The sequence below is a fragment of the Prionailurus bengalensis genome, chromosome A2 (genome assembly GCF_016509475.1).
Source record: "Prionailurus bengalensis isolate Pbe53 chromosome A2, Fcat_Pben_1.1_paternal_pri, whole genome shotgun sequence".
Lineage (NCBI taxonomy): Eukaryota > Metazoa > Chordata > Mammalia > Carnivora > Felidae > Prionailurus > Prionailurus bengalensis.
In genome coordinates, this window is record NC_057348.1 from 6,682,907 (window position 1) to 6,699,338 (window position 16,432).

A 16,432-nucleotide genomic window follows, 5' to 3' on the forward strand; every position below is an offset into this window, starting at 1 on the left:
TCACCTGAACAAGGTCAGCCTGCAGCCATCATAGAGGGAACCAACACTGCTGTTTTCGAACAGAGTCCTGAGCTGGGAACAAATGAGAGAGTGATGAGCCGGAGGGGCCAAGATGGCAGGGTGTGGAGGGCTTGGGATGAGATGAGCATTGGTGGGGGGGCTCTCACCAGGTGCTGCAGGTGTCTCTCAGTGGCATTGAATATCTCAGAGCCCGAGTTCCCCATGTCCTCGGTGTAGCGCAGGCTGGTGATGGTGAAGTTGACAGTAAAAGGCATCAAGAAAGGGGCTGCAGCTGTGGTGGTGGAGAGAGTAAAATGAGGTCAGGCCTGGGCTGGGGGTGGGAGGTGAGGCTCTGAGGACACACCTTAACTCCAGCACCTAGCCGGGGCTTGGCCTAAGCTGTCCTTTTTGAGAACACATCATGTCACCATTTAAGACCCTCCCACATTGGGTGACCAACCATCCCAGTTTTTCCAGGACCATCTGGGTTCCTGGGATGCTGACTTCCAGCTGGAAAAGTGATACAGACTTGGGAAAACCAAGCTGGTCACCCTCCTGCCACTTCCCCTTGGCTCTTACCGTTTCAGCATGCAATAGCACCTGTATCTCTTTGTTGCAGGGGAATGAACAGGCCCCAGGGAGCATCCTGCTAGCAATGATTGATGGGGGTTGGCGGATACATATCCCAGCTCCCTAACCCGCTCCCCAGAGAGGAGGACTCCAAAGTTCACTTTCTATGCATTCTCCTGGGGTTCCCCTCCAGCCTCCAGACCTGATAAATTTCTACCATTCGAGGCAGCCGGTGTGTGATACCTCACTGCTATTGCTCTAACGAACTAGCACACCACACGACCATACTCCAAAGAACTGGAAATGGACTCAAACAGATCTGTGCATACCCACGTGCATAGTTGCACTATCCACGGTAGCCAAAAGGTAGAAACAGCATGAGTGTCCATCAATACATGAATGGACAGATAAAATGTGGTCCATCCATACAATGGAATGTCACCCATCCATAAACAGGAATGAGGTTCTGATGCACACTGCAACATGGATGAACCATGAAGACACTGTGCTCAGTGAAATAAGTCAGACACAAAAAATCAAATACACTGTGATTCCACATACATGAGATATCTAAAGTAGGCTAATTCAAGAAGACAGAAGTGGATTAGAGTTACCAGGGGCTGAGGGGAGTGGGGAAAGAAAGCTAATGCTAATGGGGACACAGATCCCATTGGGAGTGATTAAAGGTTTTGGAAAAAGGACAATATTCATATAATACTGCGAATTAAATTAATGCCACTGAATTATGCATCTAAAATGGTTAAAATAGCCAATTCTATATTATATACACATTTTTACCACCGTAAAAAAAAAGTCATTCTTACTTGTTTCTGAAGTCACACTCAGAGAGGTCAAGGTGGACATCCCAGGTGAGGTCTCAGGGACAAAGGGACTTGCCACAGATGTATTGAAGGTGGCTGCAGTCTCCGCCATGATGGGGCCTGAGCCTGTGGCCGCTAAATTAGTGGTCTCAGGAGTTGTGGTTTTCAGGATAGCAGTTGGACTCGATCCGTCTCTGTGACTGGTTTTAGGTGGTGTTGGGGTCTCTGATGCTATCAAGGTCACAGTGTCCCCTGTCACAGTCTTGAATTCCAGGAGTTCAACTGAGGTCACAGGTGGTGAGGGTTCTGTGCTCCAGGAAGTTAAGGTATGAGACTCACCAGTGGTTTCAGGGGTACTGACAGGCCCAAGAACACCAGCAGTCAAAGTTGGGCCACCTGTGCTGGCCTCTGATGCAGGGCTGGTGGCCAATAAGCCTGTGGTCTTCAATAACACAGGGGAAAGAGTTGACGTTGAAATAGTTGTAATGTCTGTGCCAAGATGGGTGGAGAGTGAGGCTGTTTCTACAGGAACACCAGGTGAGACTGTTGGACCCAGATCAACTCTGCTGGTCTCCGTCATGGATGTGGTGAAGGATGTTGTCTCTGGTAGACCGAGGGAAACAGTCTGAACTGGAGGAGCTGTACTCATCTCCAGCTCAGGTCGGACGGAGAGTGAGGCTATGGTCTCTGGTAAATGAGGAAAAGCAGTTGAACCAGGAAAATGTGTACTTGTCTTTGCACTGGGGTGGGTGACCAATAAGTCTGTGGTTGCTGGTTCACCAGGAGAAAGAGTCAGACTTGGAATAGTCATATTGGCATCTGTCTCAGAAATAGGAACGTGAGAGGTCACCATATCTGGTGCACCAAGGGAGATAGTTGGAGTTGGAACCACTGAACTGGTTTCTTCCCCACGGCTGGTGGCTATTGACTGTGTGGTGTCTGGTTCACCTTTGGAAAAAACTGTAGTTGTTTTGGGGACAGTTGGGCTAGTTTCTTCAGAATGAGTGACTGATGAGACTATTGTATTTGTCTCCTTAGGAGAAATAGTCAGAGTTGGAACAGCTGAACTGGTTTGTGTCCCAGAATCGGTGACCCACGAGGCTGTCATCTCTGCCTTTTGTGGGGAATAAGTCAGAGTTGTAAACATTGTACTGGCTTCCACCCCAGAACTGGTGACCAGTGAGGTCACCAGCTCTGGCACAGTAGAGGAGACAGGTGGAGCTGGAATGGCTGAGCTGGTCTGGATCTCAGAATAAATGATTGTTGAGGCTGTGGTCCCTGGCTCACCAGGAGAAAGATTCAGAGTGGGAATGACTGTACTGGCATCTTTCTCAGAACTAGTGACCTGTGAGGTCACCATATCTGCTACACCAGGGGGCACAGTTGGAGTTGGAACAGCTGAACTGGCTTCTGCCCCATGGCTGGTGGCCATTGTGTATGTGGTATACAATTCACTATGGGAAACATTGGGAGTTGTCCTGGAAACTGTTGGGCTGGTCTCTGCAGGATGGGTGACCAATGAGACTACTGTACCTGGCTCCCCAGGGGAAGCAGGCAGAGTTGGAACAGCTGAACTGAACTCTGTCTCAGAATGGGTGACCCATGAGCCTATGGTCTCCATTTGACCTGGAGAAAGTGTCAGAGTTGTAAAAGTTGTACTTGTCTCTGGCCCAGAACTTGTGGCCAGTGAGATTTCTACCTCTGGTACACTAGGGGAGATGGTCAGAGTTGGAATGGCTGAACTTGTCTGTGCCCCAGAACTGGTAGCTATTGAATGTACGGTATCTGATTCACTGTAAGAAAAATTGGGTGTTGCCCTGGGAATAGTTGAACTGGTCTCTGCAGGATGGGTGACCAACGAGACTGCTGTATCTGGCTCCTCAGGGTAAGAAGTAGGCAGAGTTGGAATAGCTGAACTGGCTTCTTTCTCTGAAAAGGTGACCCATGAGGCTGTGGCCTCCAGTTCATGCAGAGAATCAGCCAGAGTTGAAAAAGTTGTACTCGTCTCTACCCCAGAACTGGTAACCACTAAGGTCACCAACCCTGGTATGCCTGGTGAGATAGTTGTAGCTGAAAATGAACTGACTTCTGCCCCGGGAGTGGTGGCTGTTGAGAGTGTGGTACCTGATTCACTATGGGAGAAATTTGGAGTTATTCTGGAAACAGGTGTGCTGGTCTCTGAGGAATGGGTGACCCGTAAAGCTGTCTCTGATTCATGTGGGTAATCAGTCAGAGTTGGAAAAATCGTACTTGTCTCTGCCTCAGAATTAGTGACCAGTGAGGTCCCCACTCCTGATACACCAGGGGAGACGGTCAGAGTTGGGATGGAAGAACTGGTCTGTGCTCCAGGATGATTAACCCATGAGACTGTGTTCGCTGGTTCTCCAGGAGAAAGAGTCAGAGTTGAAATAACCATACTGGCATCTGTCCCAGAGCTAGTGGCCTGTGAGGTCACCGTATCTGGTACATCAGGGGAGATAGGTGTAGTTGGAACAGCTGAACTGGCTTCTGTCTCAAGGCTGGTGGCTGTTGAGGGTTTGCTATATGGTTCACTATGGGAAACACTGGGGGTTGTCCTGGGAACCGTTGGGTTGGACACTGCAGGATGGGTGACCAAGGAGACTGTTGTGTCTGATCCATACAGGGATTCAGTCAGAGTAGAAGAGGTTGTACTGGTGTCTGTCCCAGAACTAGTGGTCTGGGAGGTCACTGTAGCTGGCACACCAGATGAGACAGTCACTGTTGGAATGGCTGAACTGGCTTCTACCCTAGGAGTGGTGGCCATTGAGAGTATGGTGTCTAATTCACTTTGGGAAAAATTTGGAGTTATTCTGGAAACAGGTGTGCTATTCTCTGTGGAATGAACCCACAAGGCTGTTGCATCTGGCTCACCAGGGGAAACAGTTGAAGTTGCAACAGTGGAAATGGCTTCTGTCCCAGGAGGGGTGACCCATGAGGCTGTTGTCTCTGGTTCATGTGGAGAATCAGTCAGAGTTGTGAAAGTTGTATTGGTCTCTGTTCCATAACTGTTAACTGGTGAGATTCCCACCCCTGATACACCAGGGGAAATGGCTGGAGTTGGAATGGCTGAACTGGTCTGTGCCCCAGGATGGGTAACCAATGAGGCTGCTGCATTTGGCTCACCAGCGGAAGTAGTCGCAGTTTGATCAGTTGGGCCGGTCTCTGCTCCAGAACTAGTATCCATTGAGGTCACCAGCCCTGGATCACCAGGAAGGACACTTGGAACTGGAATATATGGACCACTCAGTGCCCCAGGTTGGGTGACCCATGAGGTGTTGGTCTCTGGTTCATCTTGGGAGTCAGTCAGAGTTGAAATAACTGTGCTCATCTCTGCCCCAGGACTAGTTACCAGTGAGGTCACCATTTCTGGTACACCAGGAAAGACAGTCAGAGTTGGAACTTCTAAACTGACTTTTTCCTCAGAACCAGTAGCTGTTGGGGGTGTGCTGTCTGATTCACTGTGGGAAACACTCAAGGTTGCCCTGGAACCAGTCAAGCTGGTCTCTGCAGAATGAAAGGCTCGTGAGGTTGTGGTCTCTGGCTCACCAAGGGAAACAGCCAGAGTTGGAGAAGCTGGACTGTTCTCTGCATCAGAACTAGGGACCAGTGAGGGTGTAGTCTGTGAGCCTCTATTGAAAACAGACGGGGTTGTCCTGGGAACTTCTGTGCTGGTCTCTGCTCCAGGTATGGTGGCCAATGAGGCGGTCATCTGTAGAACATCAGAGGAAATATCTGGGGTTGAAATGATCGCTCCTCTTGTGCTTGTGCTGGTCACCTTGCCTGATGTCCTGAGGAGAGTCCATGTTCCCGAAGCGGGGGTAGAGACAGTAGTGGTCAGAGTTGCTGTAGAGGTGGTCTCTGCTCTCTCCATCCAGTCTGTTGGTAGTCCTGTGAATTGGGGGATGGACACATAGTTTGCACAAAATAATTGCCGCTTACTGGACTGGCACTAGCTACTTTTTTCTCCACATGAGGAAACGGAGAGAAATGTCTCTGCCTGGGGTATATGCTTCTGGAACAGGAGAAGGAATTGTCAGAGGCATCCCCGCACCTTCCCTTTCTCATGTGGCACTGTAACTCCATGAATTCTTAACCACTCCTTGTTCCCAAACATTTTCTGTACTCTCCGGCCCCCGAGCCTTTTCTTAAGGCTGTTTCTCTTGTCTGCCTCATCCATCGTTTATCAGATTCCTTACGTTCTGCCCTTCTTCAAACCCTAGCATGAACCTACCTTTACAAATCCATGTCAGAATTCATCTTTCCCTTCTCGATATTTCCTTATCCTAATGTCTGAATCGGCACAGTGGCACTCCTCACAGTCGGCTTAGTAAGAACTATTCGTAGCCAGAAGACTGCTTGGCATACAGTAGGTGCCCACAAATATTTGCTGAATAAATGAGCGAGTGAATGAATGGATACATAGATGGAGGTATGCAAAGAGAGATGTCTTCTCTGGCTTGAGAGAGATCAGGTATCATTGTGCTCAAGAGCTTGGGCTCTGTTAGAAGGTGGTCCTGCACTCAGATTCCGACTCCCCCACTAAATGGATGTGTTACCAAACCTTGCTGGACTTCCATATTCTCATCTGTAAAGTAGGTATAAGTACAGTGGCCATCTCAGAATGCTGATAAAAATTCACCAAGCACGGTGCCTGGCTCAAATACTGCTACTACCTGCTATCACTGCTGTTAACTCCTATTACCACCTATTACCATGGTTATAATTACCATTACTTCGGCTACTATTACCTCCTATCACTGGGGTTATTACTGCTATTTTTACTACTTTTTGTGTTTCCACTACAAAATAAATGTTTGCTGAGTCGGAATTTGCCAGGAACCATGCTAGACCAAAGCTGGCCAAGGTGACTGGAATTCAGATTCTGATGATGAGTAAAGTTGCATTGGCCGAGACAGCAGCTACTGACTGGGGCCTCAAAAAATGGTCCGAGGGAAGGATGGAGGACCATTGGGAGGCTTCTCCAGAAAGACCACAAAGCCCATTGACTTGGTCCAGGAACAAAATAAAAGGGACTTGGACTCTGATGGGGAGCCATGTCCCTCTTTTACTAAGACCATCTAAAAAAAACCCCACATTTCTGGGACTGGATATACTAAAATGCTTTATATGTATTTGGTGTTGATGAGGAGGTGGGGGGGAGGGACAATTGCCAAGCACCTAGCATGCTTTATCTCTTTGATCCTCATCAGAGCACTTAATATACATTATATCATTCTTGCAGTTTCGTAGAAGAGAAAGACAGAAACTCAGAGCTCATCATCTGCCAAGATCACACAGCTGCTGGCCACTGGTGTGGAAATTTGAACATCGTTCTGCCTGAGTGCTAAACCAGCACTCTCCAGCACTGAAATCTATGATTCCCTAACTGAAGTTCAAGATCCTGTGGGAGCCAGGATGAAAAGAGAAGGACATAAGGAGAAAATGTCCATCCGGAGAGGTTAAACAAGAGTTCTCTGGTTCAGTGGTTCTCAAACCTGGGGTGATTTTGCTCCCAGGGGATACTTGGCGATGTCAGGAGACCTTTTTGGTCATCGCTACTGTGTATATGTGGAGGGTGCTACTGGCATGTGGTGAGTAGAGGCCAAGGATGCTGCTAAACATCCCACAGTGCACAGGACAGCCTGCAAGTAATTATTTGCCCGATGGGACTGAGGCTGAGAAACCCCGCTCTATTTTGAAAACAGTCAGTGAATATGGTTAGCTATTCCTCAGAAGCTTTGCCATCTAAATACTGGTCACCACCTGAATGAAACCCAGTGATTCATTTCTTGGTGACCCGACATAGTCAATCCTGTCAACGCCCCACTTATACCCTATACAGTGACCCCGATGGGATCCTGATGCAGACTCTGTGACTCCACACCTAAGGGCGTTCACTCAGCCTGTGTGTGTTGGGGTGTGGGGCAGGCTGGAAGTGCTGAGGGTTATAACCGCAGGGTCAAGCATCCCACAGCCAATGACAGAAGGAAGTTGGTTGACAAAAGCCCCAGCTGCTTCATTCCTCAGATTAGACAACACTGAGATGTTCTAGGCTGTCTCCCAGAGCTCCCCAGTGGGACCGACACTGTGGCCCGTAGCTGTGGCCTGATCATGAATGCACCTTGCGTTGACTTCCCTTCCTAGTCTTCTCCAGTGCTTCCTGGGACCATACCCCACCTGTGACAAACCACCTGTCCCATATTCTTAACTCAAGTTTGCTTCTGGGGGAACCGAATCAAAGATGCCTGGTCACAAGATAAGACTAATAACCTGACTGGGGGGTAGGAGTGACTCTGTCCAAAGCCTGCATCTTGGAAAAAGACTCCCAAATGTACTGGTAAAATAGACTGGTCTCCAAAAATCTTGGGAACAGCTTAATGGGTATGGGGAGCTTTACCTTTTAACCACACAATGAGGAGGACCCCTTGCCATATACACCTGCACCTCTTAAACTCTCAGACAGAACAATAATACTGAGAAATGTTAACAGGTGCCTTTTAGAGGGAAAGATTCCACAGTCAATAATGGTGTAAAACCCTAGGTTGAATAAAGCCAAACGAATTTCTTTACAGTAGAATTTCTCAGAGCCTTTAATATATTTATGCATGCTATCGTTCTTTAGGAAGGAGCAATATATTCGCCAAACTTTTTTTTTTGCCACAAAATTCTTTGTCTTTTTGTTAGGGGTATCCAAGCATTACCAAGCCTTAGAAGGTTTCCTGAATATTGTATTCTGTTGCTGTCTCCAGGATCATTTCCCACCACTCCATCCTTCTACCTCACACTTTAGCAAAGGTGAATTATTTGTTCCTCCAAGATATTTCCAGTTTTACCCCTCTCTGTGCTTTTGCATGTGGCTGGCTGTTCCCTCTATCCAGAATGTCTTCATCAACTCCCTTTGTCTTTCTGGTAAATCCCTAGTCATCCCTTCAAACCCAGTTCAAATATTATCCCCCCCATGAAGCCTTCCTTCTATAGTTCAAATACATCTTCATTGCATACATTTACATTTGCATCACAGGAATTTTGTTCCTTTGTTGTTTCCCGTGGGTCTGAGAGCTCTGAGGATACAGTGCCCAAGGATTCTCATCTGCACATCCTCAGCTTTTGCACAGTCTCTAACACAGAGAGAGTGATCAATACGCATTTTCAGAATTAAGTTAAACTGGGTCATATTTGTGGGATTGGCATATCCACCCTTGAACTAAACTCACTATGCATGTTATGAGGAAAAGAAAAGTGGTAACATCCACCTGGTAACAATTAGACAAAGATCCAGCTAAGACAGGGAAGCCCATGACCACCCCACATTATTCTTTCTCTTAAGAAACATTTCATCTCTCTGGAAGAGGAAATAAGGTCACAAGTGGGATTACAGGGAAGTAAGCAAAGGTGAACCTACCTGTAGGACTGGCAGATGATGTGGGTGCCACATGTACATGGACTGGTCCTGTGACACCTCCATGGGCTGCTTCATTGGGTATCTTTGTAATACGCTCCACGACGCCATCAGTCCCTGTGGGTGAGGGTGGAGAAGAAACCTGGGTTAACTCATCTCATCCAGAGAGAGAGCACTGTTCAAATGAATCCACTTCATTGACTATACAACTCAATTCTTCTCAAGTCCAGGACTTGAGCCAGGGCTATATGCCACGAGTGACCAGCCCTGTCCATTCACCCATTCATCCACCCATAGATTTGTCCATCTTTCCTTCTACCATTGCTATATGTACCCATCCATCCTTCCTTCTTTCCTTTATCCATTTTTCCATTCTTCCTTTGATCCTTCTATTCCCCCAACCACCCTTCTACCTTCTTACCATCCTGCTTATCCCTTGCTTCCTGAACACCCATGACTCAACTACTGAGCCATGTTTTAAGACCCAGATCAATACCTGTCAATGTACCAATCAATTTTATTGTGAATTGAGAGGTAACCAAGTCATCCTCCTATAGATGTTGTCCATCAAAGCAGGTGCTAAAGTGGTTAGCGCACCTGTCTCCCAAACAAAAGTTGGGGCCAAATTCAACTTTTCAGAGGAATGGAATCCCCAAGAGGTTCCTTTCCTCATCTTCAGATCTCTTGGAGGGGGTGTACCTCTTCCTAGGCCCCAAGTCCTTCCCACATCCCATACATACTTTGTTCGATCATCTTTTATTTGCTCACCAATTTCTTCACTTTTCCCTTGTGTTTGACTCTGTCCTTAATATAAAAACATAATCATTTCAAAGGGGGATATTGAGCCTATATCTATGTGTAATTTAGCTGTTTTGCTAGTTCTATTCAACTCGTTCATACTCCCTTCATTAGAGTCCCTGAGGGCCCACACGTTGTCAAAGGACTCACCTCATTTCAACTTGACTATCAAGCATATGATGGGACTGACAATTTTCCTTCCTAAAACTCTCCCCTCCTATAGCTTCTGTGATGCCAGAATCTCTTTCTTTTTCTCCTCCCTCCTGACCACTGCTGCATAGCCTAATAATTAAAAGCATAGATTCCTAGTGCCATATAGTCTGAGTTCTTACTACTTATTAGCTTTGTGATCTTGAGCAAATCACTTAACCTTCTGTGCCTTGGTTTACTCATCTGTAAAATGAGCTTATAATCATCTTTTCTTTTAAAAAGGTGTGTTGGAATGAGGATTAAATAACTTAAAAATTTTTTTTAATGTTTATATTTATTTTCGAGAGAGAGAGAGAGAGAGAGTGGGGGAGGGGCAGAAAGAGAAGGAGACACAGAATCTAAAGCAGGCTCCAGGCTCTGAGCTGTCAGCACAGAGCCTGATGTGGGCTGGAACCCACGAACTGCGAGATCATGACCTGAGCCAAAGTCGGATGCTTAATCGACTGAACCCACCCAGGCGCCTGAGGATTATGTAACTTAATAAAACAGTGCCTTGACATAGAATAAGTGCCCTAGGAAAATCTATTGTTACTGGAGTGCCTGGGTGGCTCAGTTGGTTGAGTGTCTGACTTCAGCTCAAGTCATGATCTCACAGTTCGTGGGTTCAAGCCCTGCATTGGGCTCTGTGCTGACGGCTTAGAGCCTGGAGCCTGTTTCAGATTCTGTGTCTCCCCCTCTCTCTGCCTCTCCCCTGCTTGCCCCTCTTTGTGTGTGTGTCTCTCTCTCAAAAATAAATAAGCATTAAAGAAATAAAAATCTATTGTTATTAGCATTATCGTTGTCATAATCATAGTAATGTTAAAACATCTATCATGGTACTGGAGTCATCCAATGACTTGCTTATTTATATTTGCTTCTCCAGTGCCTAGAACTGAGGATAGATCAACAAATGTTTGCTGAAAATTTCTGTGCAGTAATAAACTCCTAAATAACTCCTTTATACCTCTCAGGAAAAGAGTCATTTCCTATGAGACCCTAATAATGGGAGTACGGGATCAGTGGGTCCTTACTTGTCAGCTGTGTTGAGTGTGGAGGAAGTTGAGAAGCCCTCGTCTCTGTTCCTAAGTGAATCTGCTCTGTCATTCTGGTATCCACACTGGATGATAAAGATGTCCTGACTGGCTTGGTCCATGTCTCCAAAGTACTGGCCACAACCAAGGGTCCTTCAGCAGTGCTGCCCTCTGTCCCAGTGTTGGTGGCCACCGTGTGCGGGGTAGCCATTGAGGATGTGCTCCCCTGGGGGACTGGGCTGGTTGAAACATCTGTGGTAGTGGAGGCCAAAGAGGGGAAAGGCGTTGAAACTGATGAAGGTAGACTGTCTGCCACAGTGGACAGAGCATCTCTAGGGCCTGGTTGCGTCCAAAATAATGGACTGGCTGAGAAGGCAGCTGAGCTGGCACCTGGGACTCCAGATGTAGCTGCTGACGGAGAAGGTGCCAATGCGTCAGCTGAAAGGGTCTCAGCTGAAGACAGCATTACTGTGCTCAGGTGATGAGTCCTTTCTGATACGGACACAGAAAGCTTGGGTTCTGGGAAGGAGGTTACACTGGCAGGCCCTGCGAAAGAGAGAGATGCGTAAGAGAGAGAGATCGACTTGAATTCCGTCACACTGCCAAGATGAAGGCTGGTCCAAAACTCATATTTTCCCCGTGACTTCAGGCTTGGAACCCTTGAAAGTATGAGTGGAGAGGGGCACCTGGGTGGGTCAGTCAGTTGAGTGTCTGACTGATGATTTCAGCCCAGGTCACGATCCCAGGGCTGTGGGATCGAGCCCCATGTCAGGCTCTGTGACAAGGGTGGAGTCTGCTTGAGATTCTCTTCTCTCTTCCTCTGCCCCTAGCACCTGATCTTGTGCATACTCTCTCTCTTTCTCTCTCTCCCTCTCTGTCTCTAAAATAAAACAAAACAGAAAAACATTAGTGGACAGAGGAGATAAAGGTGTGTTTAAAGGTGACCATAAACTAGAGTCTAGGGCTATGAATGTCTCCTGCAGTCCAGGAGAGAGATGGGAAAGTGGCCCTGCCTCAATGTTCTGGGGCCAAAGAAGATCAGTATTGGAGTGGAAATATTAGTCTCCTCCGCAGAACAGATAATGCCCATTGGATAAGAGGTTCTGCAAGGCTCGTTAGGACAGAGAAAGGTGCCACATTGCAGAAAAGCTAGTCTACACGTTAATTACAACTATAGTTGTGAAAAGAAACTTATATTCTTTTAATTTACAGTAATGTCAAGGGTGGCCATTGTTTCAAAGGAGGTGCTCTTCCATAATGGAGATAAAATGATTAAAGATCCCAAGACTATGACTAATAAAACTCTGTCAGAGCTAGAAATGTGAGGTGAGGTGAGAGGAATAGGAAATAATTTTCTAATATCAGTTATTGTGAAAGAATCTAAAGAAAGGAAGGGGGAAGCATGGAACACTACCAAAAAAGCAAAAGCAGGGTTTATAAGAAAGAAAGAAAGAAAGAAAGAAAGAAAGAAAGAAAGAAAGAAAGAAAGAAAAGGAAAGAAAAGAGAGAAAAGAAAAGAGAAAAGAAAAGAAAAGAAAAAGAAAAGAAAAGAAAAGAAAAGAAAAGAAACTCTTGCTTAATGTATCCTTGCAACAATCTGCGTGCTATGGATCCTCTCTCACCCACTAAAATGTGAGTCACTCAGCCACCAACTGTAGTTAATGTGTCCAAGGTAAGAGTATCCTATGATATAGCCATAGAGTACCTTTCTTGGTGATGATGGTGACTTTTCCAATATCAACACTAGGGGAAGAGGTAGAAAGCCCAGTGTTGAATTCCATAGGGATGTCTGGTGACATTGTGGGCAGAACAGGGCCAGGCACAGATGTCCTGCTGGGGGACATGATGTCTGTCCTGGAGGCCTCAGCATTGGTCCCAGTGAAGACCTCAGAAGGGATGCTGATGTCCTCTGGGGCTGAGCTGGTGGGCTGGGACATGATGGTTTCCCTCATTTCCAGGGCAAGAGGTGACGTTGACTGTGTGTCAGTCTCCATGGTTCCAGAGAGGCCAGGCATTGGTGTGGGAGCCATGGTATCTCCATCAACGGAGAAGGTCTCAATTGGAGACATGCGTGGGGCTGTTGTTGAGCCAGCTGGGGCTGAGGAGTGGACTTCCCATGCAGTACTGAGGGTCCCCACGTGGGGACCTCCTGTGTTTTCGGGAGGGTGAATGGACTTGTCAGTGGTAGAGGCTTCAGACGTGTCCTGTATTTCCACTGAGGTCTGACTCAGACCTGAAGGTGAACTGGTCACACTTTCTGAGCTCATACCCCATGTGCTGTGGGACCTCAGCAGGCCAGTGGTGACAGGTAAGGTGACAGAGTCAGAAGGAAAAAGACTACTGGCTGGCAGTGTGTTGGACACTGAAGAAGCTGAGGTCATAGCATGGGAAGGCACCAGGGGAAATGGAGAGCTGATGTCCTGCTCAGAGGATGGGCTGGTACGTGACTCATCCTCAGAACCTCTGTCCGCACTAGTGGTCATCTCTGCTCCTGTAGAATCCTGAGTCATACCCGAGTGCATATGAGCCCCTGAGGCTGTGGCTGATGTGTTCCAAGGAAATGTGCCCTGGGATGTAGCCTCCAGGGGAACAGTTTCAGTCACCATGGTTTTAGGTGCAGCTTCTGCCACGATGGGGGAGGTAGAGAGCTTGGTGTTGATTCTTGAGGTGAAGTCTTTTGAAATTGTGGGCCAAATAGGGACAGGGATGGATGTTCCCTTAGGGGAGATGACGGCTGTCCTGGAGGCCTCAGGACTAATACCAGTGGGCACCTTGGAAGGGACAGTGCTTTCCTCCGGAGCTGAGCTGGTGTGGGGATACATGCCACTTTCCCATGGTTCCAGGGCCAGAGATGACATTGACAATGTCACAGTCTGTGTGGTTCCAGAGAAGCCAGGCATCAGCATGGAGGCTGTAGCATCCCCACGGAGGGAAGAAGTCTCAACTGGAGACGTGCCTGTGGCTGTCTCTGAGCCAGCTGGGGCAGAGGAGTGGGAATCCCCTACAGAACTGAGGGTCCCCACGTGGGTCACTGCTGTGTTTTCAGGAAGGTAAATGGCTTCTATAGTGGAAGAGGCTTCAGATGAGGTCCGGATGTCCACTAATGTGGTGCTTAGACCTGAGGGTGAACTGGTCACACCTTCCAAGCTCATGTCCCATGTACCGGGGATCGTCAGCAGGTCAGGGGTGAGAGATGAGGTGACATGATCAGGTGGAGAAGGGCTAGTGGCTGGCAGTGTGGGAGACACTGAAGAAATCGAGGACATGGCAGGTAAAGGCATCAAGGAAGATGGAGAGCTGATGTCTTGCTCAGAGGAAGGGCTGGTGGGTGACGCATCCTCAGAACCTGTGTCCACGCTAGCGGTCATCTCTGAGCGTGGAGAACCCTGAGTCACAACCAAGTGTGTCTGTGCCCCCGATGCTGTGGCTGATGTGTCCCAGGCTAGTGTGCCCTGGGGTATAGCATCCAGGGGGACAGTTTCAGTGGTCATTGTTACAGGTTCAGATTCTGCCTTGACAGGGGAGGTAGAGAGCCTGGTTTTGATTTCTGTGGGGATGTCTGGTGACACTGTGGCCTGACCAGGGCCAGGGATGGATGTCCTGCTGGGGGACATGATGGCTGTCCTGGTGGCCTCAGGACTAGTACCAGTGGACACCTCAGGAGGGACGGTGATTTCCTCTGTGGCTGAGCTGATGTGCCAGGATATGCTGGTTTCCCATGGTTCCAGGGCCAGGGACGACACTGACTGTATCTCAGTCTCCGTAGTTCCAGAGAGGCCAGGCATTTGTGTGGAAGCCAGGGTGTCCCCACTGAGGGAGGAGGTCTCGACTGGAGACATTCCTGTGGCTGGCTCTGAGCCATTTGGGCCCGAGGAGTGGGATTCCCATGTGGAACTGAGGGATCCCGTGTGAGTCATCGCTGTGTTTTCAGCATGGGAAATGGCCTCTGTAGCAGTAGAGTATTCAGACGTGGCCCGAGTCTCCACCACTGAGATGCTGGTCAGACCTGAGGGTGAACTGGTCACCCCTTCTGAGCTCATGCCCCACGTGCTGGGGGTCCTCATCAGGCCAGGGGTGAGAGGTGAGGTGACAGGAACCAGAGAAGGACCAGTGGCTGGCAGCGTGGGGGGCACTGCAGAAGTTGAGGTCATGGCATGAAAAGGCACCAGGGAAGATGGAGAATTGATGTCTTGCTCAGAGGAAGGGCTTGTGTGTGACTCATTCTCAGAAACTCTTTCCATGCTAGTGGTCACCTCTGAGCGTGGAGAACCCTGAGTTATTGCTGAGTGTATATGAGACCGCCCGGCTGAGGCTGATGTGGACCAGGCTAGTGTGCCCTGGGAGGTAGCTCCTGGGGGAACTGTTCTGGTGGCCATGATTATATGTGCAGATTCTGCCTCAATAAGGGAGGTAGAGAGCCTGGTGTTGATTCCCATGGGGATGTCAGAGGACATTGTGGGCTGAGAAGGGACAGGGATGGATGTCCTGCTGTGGGAGATGACGTCTGTCCTGGAGGCCTCAGCACTAGAACCTGTGGACACCTGAGGGGGGACGGTGATTTCCTCCGTGGCTGAGCTGGTGTGCCGAAAGGAGTCCAATTCCCACAGTTCCGGGGCCAGGGATGACGATGACACTGTTTCCTTCTCTGTGGTTCCCAAGAGGCCAGGCATTGGTGTGGAAGCCGTGGTGTCCTGACCGATGGAGGAGGTCTCGAATGGAGATGTTCCTGTGGCTGGTTCTGATGAGGCTGGGGATGAGGAGTGGGATTCCTGGGCAGAACGGAGGGTTGCCGCATGGGTGACTGCTGTGTATTCAGGAAGGTGAATGGCCTCTGTAGGGGTAGAGGCTTCAGATGTGGCCCAAGTGTCCACTAACGTGCTGGTCAGAACTGAGGGTGAACTGATCACACCTTCTGTGTTCGTGCCCCACGTGCTGTGGATTGTTGGCAGGCCAGTGGTGAGAGGTGGTGAGGTGACAGAAGCAAGAGGAGAAGGCCTACTGGTTGGCAGTGTGGGGGACACTGCAGAGGCTGAGGTCATAGCATGTAAAGGCACCAGGGAAGATGGAGAGCTGATGTCCTGCTCAGAGGAAGTGCTGGTGGGTGACTCACCCTCATAATCTCTGTCCACACTAGAGGTCACCACTGAATGTGGAAAACCCTGAGTCACAGCCAAGTGTGTCGGTGCCCCTAATGTTGTGGCTGTTGTGTCCCAGGCTACTGTGTCCTGGGATGTAGCCCCTGGGGGAACGGTTTCAGTGGCCATGGTTATAGGTTCAGATTCCGCCATGACAGGGGAGGTAGAGAGCCTGGTGTTGACTTCCGTGGGGATGTCTGGTGACACTGTTGTCTGAACAGGGAAAGGGATGGATGTCCTGCTAGAAGAAATGACATCTGTCTTGAATGCCTCAGTGGTAGTCCCAGTGGACACCTCAGAGAGGATGCTGATAGCCTCTGGAGCTGAACTAGTATGCCAGGACATGACCGTTTCCCATGTTTCTGGGGCCAGGGGTGACATTGACTGTGTCTCAGTCTCTGTGGTCCCAGAGAGGCCAGGCATTGGTGTGGAAGCTGTGGCATCCCCAGGGAGGGAGGAGGTCTCAAT

At 48.7% G+C, this 16,432-nt stretch overlaps 1 protein-coding gene across 1 annotated transcript in view; it reads right to left on the reverse strand.

Annotated features, from left to right (window-relative positions):
* The window catches only part of LOC122488639 (mucin-16-like), a 71,187-nt gene extending 55,019 nt beyond the window's left edge, over positions 1-16,168 (reverse strand). The window contains exons 1-6 of the mRNA XM_043590225.1: positions 12,535-16,168; positions 10,830-11,375; positions 8,815-8,928; positions 1,395-5,300; positions 168-292; positions 5-72 (exon numbers count right to left, since the gene is read on the reverse strand). Of these exons, the coding sequence (XP_043446160.1) occupies positions 5-72; positions 168-292; positions 1,395-5,300; positions 8,815-8,928; positions 10,830-11,375; positions 12,535-16,117 (8,342 nt within the window). The 5' untranslated portion in view covers positions 16,118-16,168. The remainder of the gene's footprint in view (positions 1-4; positions 73-167; positions 293-1,394; positions 5,301-8,814; positions 8,929-10,829; positions 11,376-12,534) is intronic.
* Between the last annotated feature and the right edge of the window lie 264 nt (positions 16,169-16,432).